General features: G+C 41.7%; 1 protein-coding gene across 2 annotated transcripts in view; it reads right to left on the bottom strand.

The window, feature by feature from the left end:
* The window catches only part of TSNAX (translin associated factor X), a 43,633-nt gene that overhangs the window by 6,322 nt on the left and 9,959 nt on the right, over positions 1–27,352 (bottom strand). For both annotated transcript variants that reach the window (XM_074948836.1, XM_074948837.1), the window contains exon 4: positions 26,900–27,030. In XM_074948836.1, coding sequence (XP_074804937.1) covers positions 26,900–27,030 — 131 coding nt within the window. The remainder of the gene's footprint in view (positions 1–26,899; positions 27,031–27,352) is intronic.

Genomic DNA, 27,352 nt, shown 5'->3' with positions numbered 1-27,352 from the left:
TAGGAGCTGAATACATAATTTTATTTACCTAATATGCTTCCCCCATATACAAACCAAGACATTAAACCAACATCATGACTGATAAGCATTTTCAGCATATTTTATTCAGAAGGGTACATTATGCATAGAACTTCTTTCCCATCCATATGCTTTTGTAATCGTAATATAAAGCATGATCCTGCTCCCACTGACCTCTCGGGTCTGTTCTCACTGAACAGCAGCTCCTTACAGTGGGGTATTAAGAAATCTGTTTTAACAGACTATTTCTCTGATAGAAAAAGAAATGAATACCACAGTTGAAAGGTTCAGGAGAAAATTAAGTTTCTGTTAACAGCAGCATTTGCAGGAATGTTAAGCCTGACACTGCACTCTTTATTCAGGCAGTCCCCACTATTGAGTATTTTTGATGAGTGAACACACACAATGACTAAAAGACCAATTTTCCAGATAATTTTTCTCTCTCCTTGAGTCTGTCTGGCTGTACTTTCCTCCAACACAGCGTGTGGTGAAACTGATTAAGTGAGGCACAAAGCCATGGTGCATATAGTTTGCGGACCAAGAGCCACATGATCATTTGATTTTTGCTCTTCAAATAATAAGAAGAAAATATGAATTTGCATTATTCCATTTAGTTATTACTGGAAAGTATTGATTTCAACCCAAGATTCCCACATCTTCTCTTTTGTGGGAAATCACAGAATCATAAAAATGTAGGGCTTTAAGAGACCCCAAAGTATCATCGAGTCCATCCCCCATGCTGAGGCAGGACCAAGTATACCTAGACCATTCATGACATATCTACCCTGTTCTTAAAAATCACGGGGGGGAGCATAGAGTGCGGCACAGCCGGAGGGCTGTGTCATGAAGGGGATGCCACGATCCTGGGAGTGACATGGGTCCCTGGATCAGAAGTGACAGTGGCGAGATGCCACCAGAAGAGGGCACACCGGCTAGTAGACGCGATCCCTAGGACAGGCAGCAGGGGGCACCGCAGTGGTGAGTCACACCACATCACATGTGGTGGCGAATGTAGGCATTCAGTCGCTCCTGAGGGAAGGGGACTGAGTGAAAGACTCAGAGACTGTTTGACAGCTGCCCCTGTTAGAAGGGGAGTTTGAAAGACTATTTAAGGGATACTTGGGGGGTAAAGGAACTATGGAGCTGCCATGTACGGGGGCCTTTTTGGCAGAAGGCAGGTGCACCTTCCCAGGCTGGACCTCAGAGTTGCCGCTTCCAATGAAGGGGGCTGAAGAGTAACCAAGAGGGATTCAGGCCCTGGTGAGGCAGATCCTGGAGAACCAGCAGCAACAGTGGGAGGCACAGTGGGATACTTGCAGGAATGCCTGAGACAACTAGCAGAAGAGCAGCGTTATCTGCTCAAGACCCTCCAGGAGGTGATCAGGGGCCAGAGAGCCTGGGGCAAGAAGACAGGTTCCAGGGTCAGGCCAGAAGGCCAAGAAGGGCAGTGTTATGTCTGTGGATAGAGGGGACACTTGAATAGAGTGTGCCCCTATCGGGAAGAGGAGAAGTCTATCCCCAAGGGAAAGAGAGCAGGGAAACCCTAAGGTCCCCGACCTGTGAAGAGAAAAGGAAGGGGGGATGCTTGTTTCACCTGTGGAGAATCAAGGCATGTGAAGAGGCAGTGCCCTCACAGACAGAACAGGAGCCCAGGGAAGGGCAGCATCCCGATTGGGGATGAGAAAGGGGACCCAAGCCAGCAGAAGGGAAAAGGAGATAGAAAGGAACAGAAGGAGGTGCCAGATACCCAGAGGGAGTGCACCAAGATGGTGGAGAAGGCCAAAGGGGCCAGGCAGGAGAGAAAGGAGAAACGGAAGAGAAGGATAAGTCCCTTAGACATCCAGCTGAAGGATGTGGGGACTTATACAGAGACCAATCGAAAGGAGCTGGGAACTCAGACCCTGGGAGAAGGGGTACCGGGAGAGCCAGCAGAGCAAGAGCCAGGGCTATGGGAGAGGCTGAAAGCCATCGAGTTGGCCTTGCACAAGACAGTGCAGAGGTGCACATAGAGAAATTTAGGGACACCAGGGAGGAGAATGACAAGTTGCTCCTCCTAATAGAGAACCTCAGACAGGAGATGGACACCCTGGGAGCACAGCTGCAGGGGAAGCAGGGGAGGTAACCTCCCCCCACCAGGGAAGTCGGTCTTAAGGGGGAGGGTATGTGATGGGGCGCCTGCCCACATTGGGCTCCAAAGGGTTAATAGAGCCCTTGGGAAGCTGCGCAGGAGGCAGCCAACCAGAGAAGGGCTGGGAGGAGCAGCCATCACAGCCCAGCAGGCCCATATAAGAAGAGCTGCAGGACAAAGCACCTTCAGTCACTCCCTAGAGCTTGAAGAGGGAGGAGGACTGGCTGCCTTGTAGGCTGAAGGCAGCAAGCACCCTGGACAGAGCAGTGCTGCAGGCAGAGCCCGAGGGAGCAAAAGGCAGCTCCTGGTGGGCTGCAGGGATCTGCAGGCTGAGGCCCTGAGGCAAAGGCACAGAAGGTGCTGGGGCCATGGGGAAGTAGGTCAGGGAGATCTGCTGAGGAGCTGGAGGGGATGCAGCAGGGTGGCCATCTACAGGGTCCCTGGGCCAGCACCCAGAGTAGTGGGTGGGCCTGGATCCGTTCCCCTCCACCCCTTGCCACTGAGGAATTGGCCAGACATTGAGCTGCAGTTGCCACTGAGGGAAGTGGCTGGACAGATGACTGCAGGTCCCCCGGAAGGGGGAGCACAGAGTGTGGCACAGCTGGAGGGCTGTTTCATGAAGAGGATGCTGCGGTCCTGGGAGTGACGGTGGTGAGACACCACCGGAAGAGGGAGCACTGGCTAGCAGAGTTGAACCCCAGGACAGCCAGGAGCGGGTGTCGCAGTGTTGAGTTGCACCACATCACACGTTGTTCAACCAGTTTTGCATCCACCTTGTAGTAATTTCATCTAGACCACATTTTCCTAGTTTATGAGAATGTCATGCATGACTCTGTCAAAAGCCTTACTAAAATCAAGATATATCACAGCAATTAATTGATTCGTTCCTTACATCCTGTAGTTAGGGTGAAATTCACACCTATGAAGAGGATCTTTTAATATTAATCATTTATATTGTGGTACCACTAGGTGGGGGTTTTGTTTTCCAGCAACGTATGGGATATAAGTCATAGACCCTGCCCCAAAGAGCTTACAACTTAAAAAAGCAAGACATAACAGGTAGATTAAACAAACAAGTAAGAGAGGCAAGCAGGAAGAGAAAAGATGGGCTAACAAATACTATGCTGTCAAGGTTCCTTCCCCACTCTGAACTTTAGGGTACAGATGTGGGGACCTGCATGAAAGACCCCCTAAGCTTATTCTTACCAGCTTAGGTTAAAAACTTCCCCAAGGTACAAACTTTGCCTCATCCTTGAACCCTATGCTGCCACCACCAAGCGTGTTAAACAAAGAACAGGGAAAGAACCCACTTGGAGACGTCTTCCCCCAAAATATCCCCCCAAGCCCTACACCCCCTTTCCTGGGGAAGGCTTGATAATAATCCTCACCAATTTGTACAGGTGAACACAGACCCAAACCCTTGGATCTTAAGAACAATGAAAAATCTATCAGGTTCTTAAAAGAAGAATTTTAATTAAAGAAAAGGTAAAAGAATTACCTCTGTAAAATCAGGATGGTAAATACCTTACAGAGTAATCAGATTTAAAACATAGAGAATCCCTCTAGGCAAAACCTTAAGTTACAAAAAGACACAAAAACAGGAATATACATTCCATCCAGCACAGCTTATTTTACCAACCATTAAACAAAAGGAAATTTAACACATTTTTAGCTAGATTACTTACTAACTTCACAGGAGTTGTAAGGCTGCATTCCTGATCTGTTCCCGGCAAAAGCATCACACAGACAGACCAACCCTTTGTTCCCCCCACTCCAGATTTGAAAGTATCTTGTCCTCTCTCATTGGTCATTTTGGGTCAGGTGCCAGCTAGGTTCCCTTAGCTTCTTAACCCTTTACAGGTGAAAGGGTTTTGCCTCTGGCCAGGAGGGATTTTATAGCACTGTATACAGAAAGGTGGTTACCCTTCCCTTTATGTTTATGACATATGCTGTTTTAGCATAGACTAGCTGTGTATATAATTTGCAGTGAACTGTAGTAAACACAACTCACTACCTGCTTAGCACTTACCAGATTGCAGTTTTCTGTATGCATTACCGAAGATTTAAGGTGAGATTTAAGGAGGGACTTGAAGGAAGATCACTTGGTAGTTTGACAGATTTGGACTGGGAGTTTCGGACTCCTTTGTAAGGGGCTGAATTGGGGAAAGTATGTGGTAAGTGCCCATAAGCAGGCAATTGAGGCTGGCAGAGTGTAAGGCAGCTGTTCTCCCTGGAGGTACGCGGAGATCTTCTGGGAGTATGTCAGCTCATCTAGATATCTGCCTAGTATTCTAACAGGCTAAATAAAAAGCACTACCAAAGTCAGAACAAACTAAAATTTCATACAAGGATTTGTTTATACTGCTCTATATATTATACATTGAAATGTAAATACAATATTTATATTCCAATTGATTTATTTTATAATTGTAAAAATGAGAAAGCAAGCAATTTTTCAGTCAGTGTGCTGACATTTTTGTATTTTTATGTCTGATTTTGTAAGCAAGTAGTTTTTAAGTGAGGTGAAACTTGGGGTATGTAAGACAAATCTGACTCCTGAAAGGGGAACAGTAGTCTGGAAAGGTTGAGAACCATTGCAGTAACGTAATAGAGCAGATAGGCATGGTGGGGCTAAAATGTGAAGAACTTTGACAATGCAGACAAGCAGTTTGTACTTGACATGTTCGAAGATAAACAGCCAAAGGAGAGAGTTAAAAAAGCAGGTTGACAATCACAGCAACATGCCAGGAAAATTATCTTAGCAGCTGCATTTTGAATACACTTCCGGGAGGCCAGAGAGGAGAGACTGCTGTATTCAAGGCACAAGATGATATGGCCTTAGACAAGAGTTTTGGCAGTGTGGGCAGTTAGGAAAGATTGAATCTTGGGGTGAAATCTTGGCCCCACTGAAGTTGATGGGGATTTTGCCATTGACTTCAGCAGGACCAGGATTTCACTCCTGGAAATGATGTGTAGGAAGATGCAGCAAATTTAGATGCAGCCTGGATCAAAGGAAAGTCAAAAAATAAAGCCAAGAATATGTATATGAGCAACACGGAAAATGGTGGCGCTGTTCAATGTGATCGAGAGGGGAACAGAGAGAGGGTTTGGGGCGGGGCGGGGCGGGGCGGGGGGGGGGAATCGGCCTATAGAAGGCCTGTCATACTACAGCCATAATAAAGGGCTTAAAGGTGACCTACAAGGATATTTAAGAACAACTGTGTCCTTTTTATGCTATTTTGATGATTCTGGCAGGGTAAGGAAAATAGGTTCATTGTTCAGAAGCCACCCTAAAATGCTCTTCACTGGTGAAGAGCCATTAGAGGCTGCCTCTGATTATGCCCCCTGTGATCGGGGAGAAAAGCTAGAACAATCTAAGGCTACACCTAAAAATCTACAATGTAAATAAAGCATTTTGAGCATGAGTATAAAAGGCTGGTAAAAAGAATGTGCTCAATCAGAATCCCCCAAAAGGTTTATTAACCTGTAAGTTGTAGAAACTGTTGGATTTCACCACTTATCCTTTCCCAGGCTCATCTTGTACTCTGTTATGATGCAGTGATATGTGACCAACAATTCATTACGACATTTTCTCTCATTCTGTATATAAGCAGTGAGCTACCAGATATAGCAGCATTACACATGGGAACCTCTGTCAGAGCACATTTCTGCTGTCTTTGGCCTGGACAATCAATGGGGAATGAAGGATCAGGGGCCTAACCAACTACTTCTGCCAAAAGAGATCAAGTGAGCGCCCAAATTCCCTATTCATCACTCCCTTGATCACACCACCCCATTCCCTAAATTCACCCATCCACAGCTTCCTCTTTCCTTCTTCAATTTCTACCTCCTGCACACACATCCTGTTTCTCTTTCCTTTACTTTGTCCTACATTCTGATCATCCCCACATACCTCTCAACTCCCACTTCTCACACCGCCTGTTTCACTTTCACTAACTTTCGCTCAGAAGCATTAAACAAAAACATCTGGTTTGCCATTTGCTTTCATTCAACCCTTCCACGATTTTGGTTAAGGTCTCCTTCTTTCAGAATTATAATATTTATGCTTACATAATGTCTTGTATATTGTCTTCCAAATATGTCTAGTTTATTTGGTAGCTCAAATTACTCACCCATTTGGAGCTGTTTCCACTTCCAATAGCATTTTTGGGCTCCTTGGTAATGACTACTTCGCTATTTTTTCCATAAAAATAATCATACTTGACCATAGTATTAGGCAGCAGTTCTCAAACTGTGGGTCAGGACCGCATTGTAATGGGGTTGCCAGGGCTGGCGTTAGACTTGATGGGACCTGGGGCCGAACCCACAGCCCAGGGGCTTTAGCTCAGGCTGGTGCGGCTTGGGCTTTGGCTCCGGCTCCGCTGCCTGGAGCGGCAGGGCTTGGGCTTTAGTCCCCCCTCCTGGGGTCATGTAGTAATTTTTGTTGTCAGATGGGGGTCGCAGTGCAATGAAGTTTGAGAACCCCTGCTATAAGTCTTTTTAAAAGCCCCCTCTCTGCCAAAAGTAGTTCAAAGATGACATTTAAATGACCCACGACCTTGAAATAAGGTGTTTTTATGTGCAGGTAAAAGGATGTTTAAATATGTTATGTTTTAGCTTAATGGAAGGACATCCGCTACTCTCAGCAAATAATCCCAAAGGTGAAAAATTCCATCCCATTTCACTATTCCATCCAACAATACCTTTCCCCTTCTGCTCTTGTTTTGGATATATTCCAAAATAGGATTATTTATGGATTGTGCTGCCGGTAACAGTTGTTTATAAGGCTGCTTTTATGTAATTTATTTTATTTTCCCTATACCCACATGGAGAAGTCCAATTAAAGATCTCTAATTATTTCTAGTAGCACTTTCTACAAATACAGATACAGTGTATCAGAACTGAGAAGAGGTTTTGGCATGTTTTGTTACATTTACTGTATGTCAACAATAGTTCATTTAATCTTCCATCACCACCAGTTATCCTACTAGAGAAATGCAATGAACGGCAGTAATGAGCTATGCTAACGTTCTCATGCATTTTGAAAACTGAAAGATTCAGTAACTTTTTTTCTAGCAAACAGATCTTCTGCACACAGTCCCAATACATTCAGTAGAAATATTCAGCAGAAAGATTTTCAAGCAAGTTCTTACAGGGACCCGATTCAGAGATCAAAACTGACAACAGATTTTAGCAGTACACTCCTTGTCACTCCCCACTGAAATCTAAACAAATAGCAAAAATTTCAGTTTGCGTTAATGTTGGTGATGATTTTCTTTCAAAGTTCATTTCATTTTAAAGCTGGAGCAACTAGGGGGCACACCCCCTAAAAGAGACAGTCATCTCAACATTACTAGTATAGCTGGAAACTGCAAATACATAAGATGTTGCCAGACGGTTACACACAAGAAGCAGGAATTTGTGAGGAGCAGAAAGGAAGATGGGGCCAGGAGGCTGAGGAGAGAGACGGGAGATTAAGGGAAGGAACTGTGAGGGAGACAGACCAGTGCTATGGGAAGGGCATGGACAGTGACAGAACTGCAGCTGTCCAATCTGTGGGATTAGAGTAGGTAAATGGAAGCTCCCTGTGCCTGCCTGAGGTGTGGTGGGGAATCACATTTCTGCATATGCATACTGAAATTTCAGCTTGAAATGATTGCACCCAAATTGGGGCTAAGGGGCTACCTCCTTAAGGTTAAAAAAATGCAGAAGACCAAGAAACACAGACAATTAAACTTTAAGTGTAAATTTTGAATGTAGACTCTTTTTATAATCTCATGCTTTCAGCCAGTAATTTATAACTCTTAAACTCTCAGGGTTGGCAATAATGAGTCTATTTTCTCTCTTCCTGCATATTATTTGTCTGTTCCTACTCCCCCTCAGTCTTGTTTTCATTCTTTCTCCCCACACTTCCTTCCTCTCTCCTCCCCACCCTCAATCTCTTAATACTTCCACTGCTGGGAGATGGCTAAATGAGACAGTGCTGACTCCCTCCTACATTGTGCAGCAGGACGCAGGGCAGTGGGTGCAGCAATCGGAAATGCAGTACTGGGATTTGCTGCCACCACACAGTGGCCACAGAAAGAACAGCCGGGGAAATCCTGTTCACCCCTTGCACTTCAACAGGAATGAGATAACAGCAGTGCTGCAGGATGGGAGGGGGAAGGCAGGGCATCACTCAAGGGTAAATGAGTGAGTGTCGTGAAATTTGCCTGTAAGAATTTGAACCTGCAGATGGTACAGGTATTGGTCTAGAAAGATTAATCTGATGTTTAGGCCACTAAGCTACCCTCTCATCCCTATTATTTAAAACCTGTAACTGGACTCCTGTGGAACATCCTTTCATAAAACTGGACTACAGCAGTGCTCACCATCAACAGAGTGGGGTGCCTTTCCTGATCCTCAAAATTAAACACTTATAAAGCAATGGCAAATTAATGGGTTGATGTGGGTCGGAGGATCTCTCTTGTAAGCTTGTCCCCAGGATGACAAAATTAGAGAACTACTGGAATATCCAACTGGACCAGATAATTAACTGAATGTTTCTACGAACACAAACGGCAGTAAAACAGTCAAATGGGTTAATGTTTAAATTAGGGCTGTCAAGTGATTAAAAAAATTAATCACATGATTAAATTAATCTTGATTCATCGCAATGTTAAACAATAATAGAATACCATTTATTTAATTTTTTTGATGTTTTATACATTTTCAAATATACTGATTTCAATTACAAGACTGAATACAAAGTGTACAGTGATCACTTTACTTTTGATTACAAGTATTTGGCCTATAAAAACACAATTGTATTTTTCAATTCACCTAATACAAGTACTGTAGTGCAATCTCTTTATCATGAAAGTTGAACTTACAAAGGTAGAATTATGTACAAAAAAACCCCTGCATTCAAAAATAAAACAAAGTAAAATTTTAGAGCCTGTAAGTACACTCAGTCCTACTTCTTGTTCAGCCAATCGCCCAGACAAACAAGTTTGTTTACAGTTGCAGGAGATAATGCTGCCCGATTCTTCTTTACAATGTCACTTGATGCATTCTCATGGCATTGTTGTAGCCGGCATCGCAAGATATTTACTTGCCAGATGCGCTGAAGGTTCATATGTCCCTTCATGCTTCAACCACCATTGCAGGGGACATGCGTCCATTCTGATGACTGGTACTGCTTGATAACAATCCAAAGCAGTGCAGACTGACGCATGTTCATTTTCATCATCTGAGTCAGATGCCACCAGCAGAAGGTTGATCTTTTTTGGTGGTTCGGGTTTTGTAGTTTCCGCATCGGAGTGTTGCTTTTTTAAGACTTCTGAAAGCATCCACACCTCATCCCTCCCAAATTCTGGAAGGCACTTCAGATTCTTAAACCTTGGGTCGAGTGCTGTAGCTATCATTAGAAATCTCACATTGGTACCTTCTTTGTGTTTTGTCAAATATGCTGTGAAAGTGTTCTTAAAATGAGTAACGTGCTGGGTCATCATCTGAGACTGCTATAACATTAAATATATGGCAGAATGTGGGTAAAACAGAGCAGGAGACATATAATTCTCCCACAAGGAGTTCAGTCACAAATTTAATTAACGCTATTTTTTTTAACAAGCGTCATCAGCATGGAAGCATGTCCTCTGGAATGGTGGCCGAAGCATGAAGGGGCCTACAAATGCCTAGCATATCTGGCACGTAAATACCTTGCAATGCTGGCTACAAAAGTGCCATGCAAATGCCTTTTCTCACTTTCTGGTAACATTGTAAATAATAAGAGGACAGCATGATCTCCAGTAAATGTAAACAAACTTGTTTGTCTTAGCAATTGGCTGAACAAGAAGTAGGACTCAGTGGACTTTTAGGCTCTGAAGTTTTACATTGTTTTGTTTGAGTGCAGTTATGTAACAAAAAAAATCTACATTTGTAAGTGGCACTTTCACAGCAGAGATTGCACTACAATACTTGTATGAAGAACTGAAATACTATCTTTTGGTTATCATTTTTATAGTGCAAAATATTTGTAAACAAAAATTTACACTTTGATTTCAATTACAACACAGAATAAGACAGATACATAAAATGTAGAAAACATCCAAAATATTTAATAAATTTCAATTGGTATTCTATTGTTTAACAGTGTGATTAAAACTGATTAATCATGATTAATTATTGAGTTAATCACATGAGTTAACTGCAATTAATCAGCAGCCCTAATATAAATGTGATCATTAGATTTCAGAGTTGACACCCTATTAAGATTAATATCTTTCACCGTTCTCAGTCTTTATTTCAATTCAAGTTTTCTGCAGACTCAGGAAAATAGCTTTTATTAGATTCACATTAACAAAGTTCTGTTTCGGTGATAAGTACTAGAAACTGAAGTTGATTATACGAAAGCTTAAAGTTCTGTAAAACTATCCACCAGCTGCTTATTTGCTGTGGGAGTGTCCTAAGGTTTACATATTTGGGGATGGAGTGAAGTCAAAGGTTAATTTTATAACAGCATGCAGAAAGAAAGCTGAATCTAGAGCCAGCTTTCCTCAGACATCAGTGATTTGGATATCCTGTTGTGAGAAAAGCTTTTAAAAAAACAGCTATGGTAATCCTAAACACTGGCCCGTGCACAATGGAGACCGCTAACAAGTCCAAACAGAGCATTAAACCAAAATCTTCATAGAGGCCTTTAAGTTTAAAAAGTGTTTTATTTGCTATTGTTTTGATTCACTGTAGCAACTTTTCAAAGACGGAGTCAATATGCCATGTTGAGTTATACAGCTTTTTGGAGTCTTGAAACAACTTTTAGGAGAGAATACAACTTGTGCCATGTCTACACAGACAAGCTGCTCCATCCAGTTTTACTCAAATCAGCTTTTGAACCGATTTAGTTAAACCAGCGCAAACCTGCATGAACAATCTTAATGCAGTTTAAGAAATGTTTATCTCCATTTAAACAGATTCTTAAGTGACAAACTAAACTGAAATAAGCATATCCACAGAACCTTTTGCACTGGTTTAAGTACACAGGTTTAATATCATATAATTAGTTAAACCACTGCAAATGTCTCATATAGACAAGACCCACATATGTTGTATGTAATTATGGTATGCGCCTGAAGGGTCCTCTGTTAGTTAACATAATGCTTTCTCACCATCAAGAATTACAATTCTTCTACGTTCCCTTCCTCCCACTTCTCCCCCCCCCCACTTTTTTAAGGATGGATTCTGCTGTATATGCTGTGGTCGTTTATTTGAGGTACTAAAATGCTCATATCTGCATGTTTTAGTACTCTGTTGGCATTTTGTTTATACATTTGCTTATTTTATCCAAAAACCTTTATTTAAAAGTTACCAAAATAGAATGGCACCTTCAGTCAAGGCTCTAATTTGCCTCCCCAACTATATGAAGACACAATGATGCAGCAATGTTTGTTGTTAACTAAAGTACAAGGTATAAATTCAGCATGGAAAAAGGCAGGTGAAAATCTACTGAGTTTTTAACAGTCTCTATAGCATCCTTTCCACTATTGTATAACTCAGTCACAATTCTGCTCTGCTTACAGGCTTTCATACACACGGCAAGGTTAAAGATAGCATTGGTCTTATAGCTAATTTAAAGACAAAATTTCAAAGATAAAAGAGGCAACTAACAAAATGTCACAAATGCCATCTCTTCTGTACAAAGCTCATACTTAGTGACGAATTTTATACACCTGTGGCCTCATACCTGTCTTTTGCTCCTACTTGAAGCATCTCTTATAGATGTTCCATGATCAATTCTATACTCTTGCATTGACTTTTGTCACAAAAATTTAGTCATTCTGTTGAATTCAACAAATCAAAGAGTCAAATATTCTAGATGAATTTTTAAAGGGGGCTGGAAAACTATGACCAATAACAATTGCGGTAAACAAGTGTTAGTTTCCTGAGTTGAGGGGTAATCAAATGCTAAATTTACCCACTTGTGATATGTTAATAGGAGTAATCAAATCCCACTGGGCATAAGCTGATCAATACAGGAGTGAAGAAGGAATTTTTCCCTTTGTACAGCATTGCACAACTGGTCAAGTACATTGTACCATGGCAGATGGGGGTGAAAGGAGATGTTCTTCCTCCAAAGTATCCACTATAGGCCTGTGCTGAGGATGGGATATCAGATTTGATGTCACATTCACTGTTATATGACAAATTTTACACTACTTAAAAATCTGAGGCCAAAACTAAAAAGGTGCAGACTCCTTTATTCCTATGGAGGGGTGCCCTGAGCCAGCCTCACCAATCCCTCTAGTGGTCATGATGGGCAGTAGCAACAACGGCAGGTTTCAGAGACCTGTCATTATGCAAGGCACTGAATTTAGCCATATGGAGTGGAAATCTATCAACGTCATGAAAAAACTCGTACAGATATAGACAGACATCATCTTCCTTTCCAAATGCAAACAGATGGACATCATACCAAAAGGACTGAAGGTAAAAAATCCATTACAATCTAAATTTGTTAGCCTTTAAGGTGCCACAAGTACTCCTTTTCTTTTAGTAGCAACAAAGTGACCGGTTGGCTGCTGCACTGCGGTCAGGAACCACAGCAGAGAAGGGACAGAACTCATATGAGCTCCCTGTCCCCCCATCTCACTAGACCTCTGAGACCAGGGGATCTGGAAGGGGGAACTCAGTCCTCCACATATTCGAGGGGTGACCTGGTCTATTTTCCATGGACTCAAGAGGTCTGATCTTCAGTCTTGCTCAGCCTTCTCCCCTTGCTATCTACCTGTCTGTCACTCTGGGAAACTTCCTTCCACGCACAAGGAAGCTAGAGGAGGCACCACCTCTCCCCACATCACCCCTCTGCATCCTCACTGATATAGGACAGTGGGAATGGAGTCTCAGGCTCCAACTCTGGGGGAGGTGTAGGGCTGCATATCTAGAGCAGCTTCACAGCTCTGTGCCCATGGAGCAAGTGAAGCAGGATTTGGTCCTTGATCAGGAAGGAAAAAAGCTGAAGTTTCAAGTCAGTGTAGTGACTTTGTAACATCATGCGTGCATGAAAGATCTCAGCTTGACTCCTGATGCCTTGCTTTCCGTTCTTGGAAGAAGAGGGAGTGCTGTAGAAACAGGGCAAAAGGCCCTTGGAAGGGAGAGAGCACATTACCTTACATCACAACAGAAAATTAAGGACGCGCTCAATGTTTTTTGTAAGGGAGCCTTGTTTGTGCCTGAGCGGCCTACCTGACTGGCAGCAGAGAGGAGGAATACCCACAGTTGTCACTGGTAGCCAGCTAATCACAGAAATATGGATTTTCAGTGATATGAAAGAGGCAGTCAGGATCGTCCCTCTGCCCCAGACAGCCTGGGTCTCCGATCAGATGAAACACAAAGAGGATCAAATCTGGTTATACTCTATTCTGTATCAGTTTTGTTCACTGGAGTGCAGTTCTTACGACACATTTGCCATCTGATGATAGAGTCCTCCAAGGTTTCTCTTGACCCTCTCATTTTCTTCCTGGGTTTGTTCCCAAACTGTGGTCTGTAAGCTACAGGTGATGTGTATAGCACTTGCCCGTGGACGCTAGAGAACTGACTGCTCACATGATGCTGGCTCCTCCAAATTCCAGCTACTAATAACTGTATTAAAAGACAGCTAACACACACTATTTCCTTCCCTAATATCAATTTTCCATGTAAGCAACTGCTGCAGTGATGTTACAGCATTACAAATGGGAAGGGAGGGGTCCAGTCAATGGGTGGAGTGATGTACACTACACAAGGTATCTATTATAAGCTCACCCATACTATGAAAAACTTTGAGAAACCCTGAATTTATTGCATATCCCAAGTTTCCTCTTAGCCTCATAGTTCTCATCTCACTAATTCTTCCAGAGTTCAGCTGATAACCAATTATTTCATTGATTATATCCTGTTGAACAGTGGTTGAATTAAGTTTAGATCACTGCATATTCACAATGGAAACAATTCTTTAAATTCTCACACAGATATTATGAATACTGCAGCAGTCAGTAAGAGAAGAGGTTTTAAGTTTCCTAACTATGCTTGTTGCTTGGAAGAGAATGGAAATGGTTTAGGAGGGTGGGGAGAGAATAGGAGAATAGAATAATTCATCAAGACTGAATTAAGAAGGGAAAGAATCACAAAGATCTGAAAGAGTAATGACACTGGCTAAGAAAAGTCACCATTTAGCTATTTTTAATCAACTGTGTTTAAAAACAAAGTCTATCAACAAAATTAGATCGGATAAACAGCAGCTTGTACACTGATAATTCTTGAATTTTTCAGTATCCTCGTCAAGAAACTTTGTTTCCATTTCTGGCATGTTACCTGGCTCTTGTTCATGAAGAGGGAGGAGGTGAACTTGATTAATTTTTCTGCTCTAACATGTTCCTGTGTTAAGTTCTCCCTAATATCTCTCAATAGGCCAATGACTTCCTTCACTGATCTCTTCCCCTTTAGGTATTTAAAGGATACTAAATTATCTTCATGGGTGATCCTTCTACAATTATTTATTATGCCTTAGTAAGTTTATTTTTAGACCATTTCAGCTTTCAAGCAGATGATTAAACATGTCATTCACTTATTTCGCTGCAATACTTTTATAACTTGCTTGAAATCAACTGTGGATAACTATTCTCACTTCTCTTATTTCAGAACTGTATATTCTTTTCTTGAATGTAAAGGCTGTTTTATTTTAGAAATATACATAAAAAGGAGTTGCGATGGTTAGCTCCAGTATGAGATGTTTATCGTATAAGGAAGATAAAGAATAAAGCAGTGAGAACAAAAACACAACAATGGGAAAATGCTTGTATGTCATTATGCAGAAACTTATCAATCAGTACAGTTTCTAGTCAACAGAGCTCTGCAGACACTACAAAAATAATCATGTTTAAACATGGCTTAATCTTGCCTATTTGGACAGAGGGGAAAATGAACATTCATGCTAGCATCCCACGTTATGACGCAGGTAAATATCTAGGCTAAAACATGTTCCTCTCGCAGCACAATAACACTTCCCCACCCATCAACACATGGGCCTTGTCTACACTGGCAAATGCAACAACGCTGGGAGCCTTGGTGGAGACTGGCTTCCAGTGTTGTACACACCATATTAATTAGAACTGCAGTGTCCCTAAAGAGGACAAGGCCACAAGCAAGAATAAGCCATATTATAACACTGTTTGGCCATAACTAAATGTCACAATGTAGTTCTTTTTCTAGTATAGGCAGTGCCTACGGAGGAGACATTCTGTGCTCTTAGACTGTGTCAACACTGAGATTTTTCATAAGTAATTCCACTGCTGCACCCATCACTGCAGCTCATCCAAGCACAGCAACCATGGGAGCACCAGTCAACACAAGATGCTGACATTTTTATAACAATGTCATCTAATCCTGTTGAGAGAAAGTGTAGACATGGTGGTAAAAAACTGATGGTAACTCATGATCTCCTTTGCAAGAGTTTCTACCACTGCTACTACCAGTAAAGGCACACCAGCCAAAATGCAATGGAAAAGCTCAGCTAGACAAGGCCCTACCTACACTCATTATTACTCATTTGTATTACAGTAAGGCAGAGAGGCTCCAAACAGGTCAGGGCCCCACTGTTCTAGGCATGCTGCAGAAGAGACTGTCCCTGTCCCGAAGATCTTACAATTCCCTTGACTTGCATGGATGTAACAGAGATCAGAATCAGGCCCCAACTAGTTAATGCTTAGACAAATATCTAGATTGGGTCCTTAGGGACTGCATTTGCTCTTCCATCACCCACAAGTCCTAACTATGTGCAGTATGAATGTCTATCAAATGCATGGCTACCCTAATTTACCTCAATCCCTATAATAAATATTTGCTTTCAGTTGCCTAAGAAGGTAAAGCTTGTTAAGTGCGTCTCATCTTTTGAGCATAACGGAATTACTACATTTATGCAAACTAGTCTCAGAATATACTTTGAAATATTTCTACAAATATAATTTATGATTTATAAAGCATGTGTTTTGGGGTGCTTAAGTTTGGTGTGTGCATTTGGCGTACATTAGTGACATTGTCACAGTATTCATTTATTAGAATAGACAAAACAGTCATCATGAAAAGCTACTCTCTCTGCTTCATTGTAAAGCTTATGCCTAGAATTTTTCCCAGTCCTTCTCCTGATTGACTTCCTGATAAAATTTTAAAGAAACTTTACACATTTCCTCACAGGATATATTTGATATATATTACAAATTAAGGCAAGGGGCAGGAATTCTATATTCCAAATGTTAACATTTTCAAAATATCAGCAAAGTGGGACATTCACAACATAATAAATTAAGAGTTGTACATTAAAAAAGGAACTTGTTATTTCAGTATCTCTGTTTGCTTGTTTAATCATCCCTTGGGACAATCTGTACTTGTTAAGAAAAGTGTAGAAAACAGGCATCAGTTTTTGTTGTTCAATTATTAGTGCTATACTCAGTGTTTGACCTCATACAAGTATCCTTCAGGGAAACATCCTGCATGCTGTTAGCACTATTCTTAATGAGGGAAAGCATGGAACTCCTTTAGTGCTCTGCCAGAATTGTTTTAACTTCAAGTCAAAAGAACAACTGTTTGGAGTAATCCCAAAAAAAACATTTAACAATTAAAGTGGCAAATAATATTCCCAAACATCTAACACTGTTCCATTTATAGACTAACAGTTATTATACCAAATAAAATAAATATCAGCCAGCTTTATTATGCAGCTACAGTCATGACTCCATAATTAAGGTGGTTAAGATGGTTTCCATTACAAATCCAGTTATGACCCCTCCTTATTCTTTCTGGGAGAGGTTGGGTGGGGAGCAAGAGGATGTTTCATGTTTGATTTCTAGCCAGAGGAGAATATTTTTAGGAAGTGTGAGGTTAATTGAACAAGCTGGTTTTGAGATATGGGACACTGGCTTTTTTTTAAATTCTTTTGTCATTTCATGCTTAATTCAAAAATGTTTTGGTCCAAAAAACTTTGCGTGTGTTTTTTGTACTAGTCCTCAACAAGAACAAGTGCATAGGGCTTTTTTTTTTTTTAAATACTAACTTGGAGAAAATGTTAAAATTATTAAAAGGTCAAGGTTAAAACTCTAGCAGCTATGTAAAGGCTTCTTGGATATTGTAACTTTCATGAAAGATCTAGCAAGTTTACAAGCTCCACTGTAACTAATCTAGCCTCTAGTTTTTTTAAAATAAACTATCCAACCTTTTTGTCACAATGATAGACTTAGAAATGCAAGCCAATAATAAGGCTTGTACCTTTCTCACTGATTTTTCTTTATGACTCTTCTTTACAACTATGGTTATTCATGATAAATTTTAGCCTCTTCTATCCCAATAGTATTTTTGCTTAACCACCCTTCATTCCCCTCCCGATTTCCTGCATATTCCTGACAGTATGCCATGACCTTAGATACCAACATCAGCACAATCATCCATAGAAACTCATCACACTCCCATCGGTCCCCGAGCCAATGCTTTTTCTCTTTGCCACCCCTACTCCTGAATAGAGAGTGGAAGTCCCTGTGAACAAGGTGGTAAGAGGGGTATTACCAACTCACCCAGGATTCTCTGACGAGTTTAACCTGTGGTCATGGCGAAGGCTGACTACATAAAGTCTAGGGCCATGTCTACACTAGCACTTACATCAGCAAAACTTTTGTCACTCAGGGGTGTGAAAAAAACAACCTGGGCAAAGTACGTTTTGCAAGCATAAGCGCTGGTGTGCACAGTGCTATGTCAGCGGGAGATGCTCTCCCACTGACATAGCTACCGCCGCTCGTTGAGCTGGTTTTATGATGTTGATGTGAGCTTTCTCCTGTCAGCATAATGCAGCTACACAAGCACTCTTAAGCGGCCGCTGTAAGCTTGTCAGCGTAGACATGGCCTGAGTCTTCTTTCAAAACTTTATATAACAACAAAGGGCAATCATACAGGCATTTCCTTAACTATAAGCTAGCCATCCATGACAACCAATGCAAGTCTGACCTTACAATGACTGGGGAGCTCAGTGTGCTGAAATGGATTCATCGTCTGGACCTTTCTTCCTCCACCTCACTCAGCTACCCCCTTATTTATTTATAACTTTCCTAGGACGGTTGCAGTGAGAGGTTCCCCCCCAGTGCCAAGCTTTAATGTTACATTCAAACTAGCAACAATCAACTAGAGCAACTTCTAAAATATCTGTTAACCCTTATCTGACCACTTGAGAGAAAGTAAAGAAAAGAAAAACTATAATCAAGAACATTCAGTTCTACAATGAATGTGGCAGAGTAGATAAACACACAGTTAACACTCAATTCAACAATCAGCATGGCAGAGCAAGTCACATGTTCTCGAAGTTAACACTCAGCTCTGCAGGCAGCAAGGTCGGTTTCACCCAAGCTGTTCCGGAGAAGGGGACAAACGAGAATTCTCTCTACTCCTGCTGCACTCCCCACCTCAAAGTCTAGGACTAGATCAAATGTCACCTCTCTGAATCAGAAATCTACGAAGCCCTGCCATCCTGCATCACTGCCAGATGGCATGCTTGTGAGGGACGATCAAAGGCATGGTGCCTATCATAGTTCATCTCTAGAGGGGAGTGCTTGCCTCATGGCTACCTCTTGTCTTAAACATGATATTTTAACGTACATACAGCATGTTCAGCAACCAAGCATTATCATTCCAATCATAACTAAAACTTACGAACCAAACAGTACAATTGAATGTAACATGAAATTTAGCATTCCCATTCCTGTGGGTAACCACCCTAAGAAAATTTCCCACCAGCTAACTTGTCCTTCCTTTTCAATTATCTGTGCAACAGCTTTCAACTGTCCGACCTCATGAGTTACTTTAATTTGCAACTTTTCTTCTTTCTTTTCTAAGTAGTCTGTCTTGCAATTTCAGAAAAGTCCAGCAGTTGCTGTACTGTCTAGCAGATGGTGGCAAATCAATTGGCTGTAAGTGGATATTCAATTTTAAGTCCACTTTTTCATTCTCATACATGACGGCAGGTACTCAAAAGTAGATGTCATCTATCTGAAGGGTGGTGATACTGGAATCAGCTTCAATGGTATTAACACAATACCTGGATCTATCAGGCACTCTTCTCCATCCAAAGTCACTGTACATACAAGAGAATGAAAACACATTCCCTTCTCCAAGGTAAAAATGTTAGTTCCTTCTGATCGTATTCCCTCTACCACATACTTTCTAATAAATCTAATATTCTTGGGTCAGTGGTTGTTGACTGTTTGGTCAGTACCGTTATGCAGGATCAAGGCTGGCACGACAATGGGTGCGCATACACCCAATGTGTTAAAACTGATCACCATTCCTGATGTTACCAAGCATAATTGGAAACCTGACCCTGCATCCAATTGCTTAACACTGCAGGCAATGCTCCCAGCTTTACTGATACTGTGACTTCCTTAACTATTTCCCGCACAAGTATTCTCCCTCCCAGCACGCTAGATCTTAAGATTCATCTCCATTAAAACATCTCTCAGAACATCTACCAGTGATCTTAACTTACCCATAATTAGATTTGTCAGCGGTCCCATTGTTTCTAACACCTGATGATGTAATATTTGAAATTCTTGATCCATTCCTGCTTGCTTCTATAGGGCTTGTCCCACATCCTTAGTGATGCTAATCAATTTATTCCGAATTACTTCTAAATTCGTAATATTCAATACATCTACTCCTGTGCCTATTCCTCCTAAAACTGTGCCTACATGTCTAGCCCTTCTGTGTGGATCATGTCATTCTACTCGTCCCAGGATTTGATTTGACCATCCTGGAACAGATCTTGCTGAGTGGCTATAAATTGGGAACAATTTGAATATGTATACATGATAAGTCAATTTCCACTGGGGAATTTTCCATGTATAGATTTACCATTGAAGGTTGATTAGTATAGTTTGCTGGCCGTTGGCTTTAAACTGTGTAGAGGTTATGCTTCTATTATCTTATTACACCATCCTCTCAGCACCCGCTCCTCACCATTACTTGGAACCACAGTGATTACGGTGCTCGGAGTGGTAACCCTTGGAACTTTTAGTATCAGTATAACAACAGGTCCTCCACAATAGGCTATTTTCCTACCTGTAAAAAAACAACATGTATAATTTCCTGCTCTATCTTCACCTACTCTGAAGTTCAATCACCCTTTCCGGGCAGCTGCCCATCCACTAGGTGGCATTATGGAAGACTTTCAGAAGCATTCATTATGGTCCTATTCCACAACCACCCAAACCAATGTTCATGTTCTTCTACTAAAGCTCCATTCCTTGCATTTCTTAAAGACACCCAACATCCAAAACTAATGTTTTGGCCCTTTGGGAAAGCTAGCTGGGACTGGACTGACATTCTGCTTCCATCTCCTACCACTGCAGTTTGTCTCCGCATCCAAGCCAATAGGTTTGGGTTCTTGGTCCAAAATCTTGGGATGTTCCATGTCAGGGTAAGAATCACACCTCAGCTAAAGATACTAAAATCACTTGCCTTTCTAAAAAATAAGATAGTTATTTCCCTGCAAATGTTTTAAATAAACTACTGTGGAACCACTGTTCAGAATTCTTCCCCCTACCCAGATATACTAGATAAACTGTTGGACTAGCTTTATGATGTGATATGGCCCTTCCCAGCCTACAGTAAGAGAATGATCTCCTCTGTCCAATTCTTTTTACTGCTACTGAATCTTCTACTTGCTACTCCATCGTCTGCTGAGTTCTATTAAAATATTTATCCATTCTCTTCTGAGTATCCCCCATATTGAATGCTACAGTTTGATGAACTGACACTATGGTCTTTGCTAGATTTTCAACCCACTTATCTGTTAGAACCAGGGGCTGAAGCTCATAAGGGACTGGACTAAACCAGATTTTTGGTAATCTCATTGCCCATCCTGTAATCATGTCATCGGGTGAGAGTCCATACGAATCGCAGGTGGTGGCCCTGATGGCTTTTAAGATAATTGGGAGTTTTAGTCCTATTCTTTTCCTGATTTCTTTACCATCTTTTTCAGAGCTTCCTTAATAGTTCTATTCATCCTTTCTACCTGCTTACTTACATGGGGATGATAAGAGAGATTAAATCTTTGGTCAATTCCACAGATTTTCATGGCATTTTTCATCATGCTACCAGTGAAACTAATTCCCTGACCTGAATCTACCCGTTCAGGAACACCACACCTTGAGAACACTTGTTCAGTAAGGATTTGGACAGTAGTGTTGGCCGAATTATTTTTGGTGGGTATAGCTTCCACCCATTTTGTGAAAGAATCTACAATTACTAGCAGATGTTTATTCTCTTTCACTATTTGGAGCAGTTGTCCAATGTAATCAAACTGTATTCTAGAACCTGGACACACTGATGACCCCAAGGTCCCTTCTTTACCCTTCTATCTGCATTCACTGCTGCACAAGGAAAACAGTTCTTAACATACTGCTCTACATTCCAGCCTTGAGTTAACCAACATCTCACCTGAGTTGTTCCTTCGTTTTATTGATACCCTGATGTCCTCCCTTATCGTGAACCAGTACCATAAGATCAATCCTATCTAATTCAGGTATTACCAATTCCCAACTTTCTCCAGTTTTCATCAAGATGAAGGCTTCTTTAGTCACTTCCATTTTATTAAACTTTCCTACCTTCAAGATAGCCTCTTTAATCTGTTTTACTTTCTCACGGGTTTCTTGTAACTATACCAGGCCATGATCTGTGAGCTCCACTTTGGGGTTAACCACTGCCTGTACCTGGCCCTCCTCTTTAGGTTTCCCCCCAAAAACGGTTTCTCCATGCTGCCTACTTAGCTAATTGGTTAGCTGTGCTATTCCAATAAGCTGTTCCACTACCTTTCTTGTGAGCTCTTACCTTGATTATCTTTGGTTGTTTTTCCTTTGCTTGGCTAAGTGGATGATACACTGCAATAATAAGGTTATGTTTTAGAGGTTTCCCATTGGTGGAGGTCATGTCCTGGGTCTCCCAGCGATGAAGCTAGGTTACCAGGGCTTGACAGACCCAATCTGAGTGTGAATAAAATGACTTTCTGTATAACTGGGATTTCTTCCAATCCTAAAGCAATAGTTACTAACTCTACATATCATGTAAACTGAGTACCACATACAGCATATTGAATTTTGCTTTCTGACTTTGGGTCTCTTAAGGCAAATCCCATTTTAGGTTTCCCCTTTACAAAATAAGAGGATCCATCAACAAACCACATCTGTCCTGATTCTTGATTTTGGCTCTCATTCTCTCATATACCTCCTTCTAAACAGACAAGATCCCATCCACATTCTTCAGGAAGGGACACTTGGGTGTTTCTCCTTCATACATCAGACCGTATGCCACAGCTGATGATCCATCACTAGCTTCTACCTTAATATCCCTATCCATTAACAATAAAGTTCACTTAGCGAGCCATGCACAGCTGTCCTCAATTTTATCTGACAGCAAATATCTTTTAGAAGTATGAGGGGTTCAAAGAATAACAATGTTATATCCTGTCAAGTAGCTAAAATGAATTATAGCCCAATATGCTGCCAATACCTGTATTTTGCAAGGCAAAAGTTTTACTTCAGTCTCATCCAATATTTGGGAGGCATAGGTTACTGGTTTGTCTGTTCCCATGCTTTCCTGCATTACGATCACTCCCAAGCGGTTTCTGAAGCACTAACTTCTAACATGAAAGGTTTTTCTGGGTCTGGTTAGCCAGATTTGGAGCCTGCACTAAGCTTCCTTAAGTTGCTTTGGTATGAGCTGGAGTCCAATTGCATGCCTCATTTTTCTTGAGCAATTTGTACAAGGGGGCTGCCTTTTCTGTATATTGTAGAATAAGTTCCCTACAAAACCCTGTCAGCCCCAGAAAAGATCTTAGACAGGTAACATCAGTTGGTAAAGGCAGCTTCACCGTCTCCACTGGATTTTTACCCCTGGCATCAAAGGTGATACTTAACAAGTTTACAGAATCCTGTACTAGCTGGGCATTTCTTTCATTAATCTTTAGCCCTACCTGATACCATCAACACCTCATCCAAGACTAGGTGGTGTTTAAAGTTCTGCGTATGTATTAATATGTCACCTGCATATTCAGTGACATTTCCATTCCACTGTACATTGTCCAAAACTTTGGTCACATGCACATGAAAAATACTGTGGCATTATGTTACCCTTCAGGGACCCTGGTACAGGTAAACTGTTCTCCCTGGAACGTGAACACAAATTTATACCAACACTCAGGGTGAAGAGGGATAGCCCAGAACTCCTTTGATAGATCCAGAACACTTGGCCCTCTGCCATTACATCTTCATATTACACTATCATGGGTGCTGTCACTGAGGTGACATTATTTAAAGCACAACAGTCAATAGCCACTTTCATTCCTGTCTTTCACTTACAGTGACCTTAGATGCTACTTGTAATTATAGCAAGTTTACAGATATTTCATACAAAAATGGGATTTTTCAAGTTGGCAATGTCATCTCTTTAAAATGAACTACACCAATTCACTTCTCCCCCTGCCCCCAGAGATTCTCCCAGACCCAGAGAGTATCAGGTTTTCTCACTTGCTTTCTGAGCCTCTGCTGTGGGGTCTCCAGTATTCTGAACTGAGTGAAATTTCTCCGTCCTTTTACACCTAGAATGCTCCTGGAAATTTATATGATCTGACAGCAATATGGAGCAGAGGCTTTAAATGCTGTGAACACTACAAAACTATCTATAAGAGATGTAACTTGCAGCATCCAAGGCTTGGAATATGAACCAAAAGGGGATCTATGAATTTCATAGATTCTACTGGCAAAGTTTGTGTGTTTCCATCAGGCCTCAAACTGTTCTGTTCATACTTGATACCAGGTTATAACCACCTGACAACTGCATTGAAGGATTCACTGATGTTATAAGCACTACCTTAACTCAAAAGGCAACTTACATATCCAAATAAAGATTTCAAATAAAAACAAAATATTCACAATACAGTCAACTCACACTGTTCACAATTTATTTGAGCATTTACTCTGCAACACTACAAAGCAATTTATAAACTTTCTTAACACTAATTAATCTTCATTGGCTCCATAGGACACTAAACTACAAGTGGCATTAAGATACACAAACATACACAATGCGTAGTTTCTACTAAAAGTCACGTTCACCTTTTAATTGGATTAAAACAAATATATAACTGGTAAAGAAACAGTGACAGCCATGAATCAATGAAGGACTGCAATATGGTGTAGTGCTGATGCATGGATGTTACAGTGCAGATGGTCCAAGTTAAGGATGAATTTTAAGTGTAACTATAGTTTGGAATTACACTGACAAATGAGCTATAAATTCATGAATAAGTATGCATTCACAGCCTTGACTTGGATGCAGCAAGTTACATCCCTTATAGATAGTTTTGTAACTTGGGGGAATAATATAACAACCGTAACTTTAAAGATTTTTGTTTGCTAACTACTATAGTCATTCAGGGGCACCTTTTTAACACTCCTTACTCAAACAAAATTCTCATTGATGTCAAGGTGAGTTTTGCCTGAGTAAGGAATGACAACTGGAACCCCGATGTACTGATTAATTACTCAAGATTTCCTTTAAATAAAGCTTGGCAAGCAGGAGGCTTGGAGTATAATGGCTGATTTTTCTTGTGAGATGCAATAAAGTAGGCATTGCAGCTGATGTTAGGTAACATTCAGGTTGTGCAGATACACTGGTAGTTAAAGTCTCTCAAATTTTTTTTTTTTTTTAAATAAATCTCAGCAAATTCCTCCTTCTTTCTCTACTACTTCTGCCTGTTATTTCTGCAAATGCACATATCTGAAAGTGTTAATGACAATGAGAAATGCTTTCTTAGCCCTAGAAAATGGAGAAACATCAGAGCAGGCTGAGTGTGATGCTGGGCAAGGTCACAATTAACGTTTACCCATGTTATATAAAATGGTGTAGTCGGGGACTCTAACTTGTGCAATGATCCCCAATAGATTTAGTAAAGAACACAATGTAACCCCCAAGTGCAGAATCTGAGCCTAATTTGCAAATGTAGATACCCGGTCCCTAAATTAGAATACCCAATTATAGATTTAGACTAGCATTTCTCAAGCTGGGGTTCCCGGACCCCTGTGGGTCACCGAGCGTACTCCAGGGTGTCTGTGGGCCCTGTTGATCAACTCCCGCTTATCAGGCTCCCTGCCTGCCCTGGCTCTGCACCGCTCCCGGAAGCAGCTGGCACATCCCTGCGGCCCCGGGGAGGGCAAGGGGTCTCCGCACGCTGCATCCCACTCCCCTCCCCCCAAGCACCAACTCTGCAGCTCCCATTGGCTGGGAACTGCAGCCAATGGGAGCTGTGGGGGCAGTGCCTGCGGGCAGGGGCAGCAAGCGGAGACCCACTCCCAGCCACACCTAGGAGCCACTGCCAGAAAGATGTGCTGGTTGCTTTCGGGAGCCGCCTGAGGTAAGTGCTGCCCGGCCGGAGTCCACACCCCTCACCCCTTCCCACACCGCAACCCCCTCCCAGAGCCTGCACCCCTCAGCCCCTCCCGCACCCAAACTCCCTCCCAGAGCCTGCACCCCCTCCTGTACCCCAACCCCTGCCCCAGCCTGGTGAAAGTGAGTGAGGGTGGGGGAGAGTGAGTGACGGAAAAAGAGGGGGATGGAGTGAGTGGGGCACAGGAAGAGGTGGGGTGGCGCCTTTGGGGAAGAGGTGGAATGGAGCTGGGGCCTGGGGCTGAGCAGGGCGGGCTTGGGGGTCCCCAAAAATTTTTAAATCAAAATGGGAGTCCTCGGGTTGCTGAAGTTTGAGAACCGCTTTTTTAGGCAATGAAACTGGAACTTAGGTACTCAGAAAAAACACTTTCAAGTAAGAGTACCAATACAAGCACCCACATGAAAAAGGGGGGGGGGGGTCCACAGTTTTTTGCTAAACCTTAGACAGGTTGAAACAGCAGGAATAGGGTTTTGTTTGTTTATTTGGTGTTTTTTTTTAAAAAAAGTCTTTGAGGTAATGGCCTCTTTCGAAGCCCAGCAGGACACTGAATTCCAAAAGTTCCAAATGCAGTTGGAAAAATGCAAGATGGCTGGATTGGTGGTGAGGTGCTTCCATATTGGTCCCGGGACTGCAGAGCACTTGAGAAAAGGTACACATATTTGGGAAATCGAGCCTAGGGAGGAGCCAGACACTCCGAACAACAGAAAAGAAAGAGATTGAGTGCACTGACTGGAGACCCAGAAGTGGAGCAGTACTGATGCATCTACTAAAGACCAAGTGATGTTTACAGCCCAAGAGTTTCTGTTGATCACTACTGCCACACACACTGCCTAAATACAGTTGTTTTGCGTGTGAGAGAAGGATATAAAAAAACTGTGGGGAAACTCAACATATTGCATCCATCAGTGTAGCTGAAATGTTAAGATGACCTTTGAAACTGTTTATAAAAAGGCTGCCATTTACACAGAGAAGTTGAAATGGATTGGGGGGGAAGGGAGTTTGAATGGTTGCGCACAGTACAGAGTTTGTGCTTGATATTCATATCTATACAACATGTTTGCATATTTGAATGTTATGAAATATAACCAAGAGCATGTTTTTTAATCTTCAAAAGGAGGAAAATCACAATCTGTGTTTTAAACTGCAAAGGGTGAGCCAAGTTCAGCCCTTGTGTAAGCAAATGACTTACTGCTGAAGTAATGGAGCTGCACCTAAACTGAATTTGCCCTGATGTGTGTGCCCATCCTATTTGAATGTAGACCTACCTGGAGAGATAGCTCTGTGGAACTGATACATGTCTTCTCCTATCAGTTCTTGTGCTACTTGCTTAATTTTCTGTCTGACAGCTTCTAATTTGGCCTCAGATTCATTTAGTATTTCCTCCCCATTGGGGTCACTGCAAACACAGAATACAAATAAAATTAGAAAGTGACAGCTGTTAGAACATCAGCAAAGAGTTAAAAATACATACTTTATCTTCTACTAACCACCATATGTTTAATTAGTGCAGTCAAAATTAAGTATAATTTTGGAATGAGCCAAATTTAAAATGAATCTTTCTGATCCAGTGTAAGTAGGTACCTTTGAACTCCATTGTAGATTCTAAATAATTGCCCTTAAGATAATCAACCATTCAAACCCAGTCTGAATAGCGTGCTGCTTATTTCAGGCTGTAGCGTTAACTATGACTAAAGAAGAAGTAATGAGGAAACTCATGA

This window comes from Natator depressus, chromosome 3 (assembly GCF_965152275.1).
Source record: "Natator depressus isolate rNatDep1 chromosome 3, rNatDep2.hap1, whole genome shotgun sequence".
NCBI lineage: Eukaryota > Metazoa > Chordata > Testudines > Cheloniidae > Natator > Natator depressus.
Note: the sequence above shows the minus strand (reverse complement) of the source record. Positions and strands in the feature narration are given on the sequence as shown.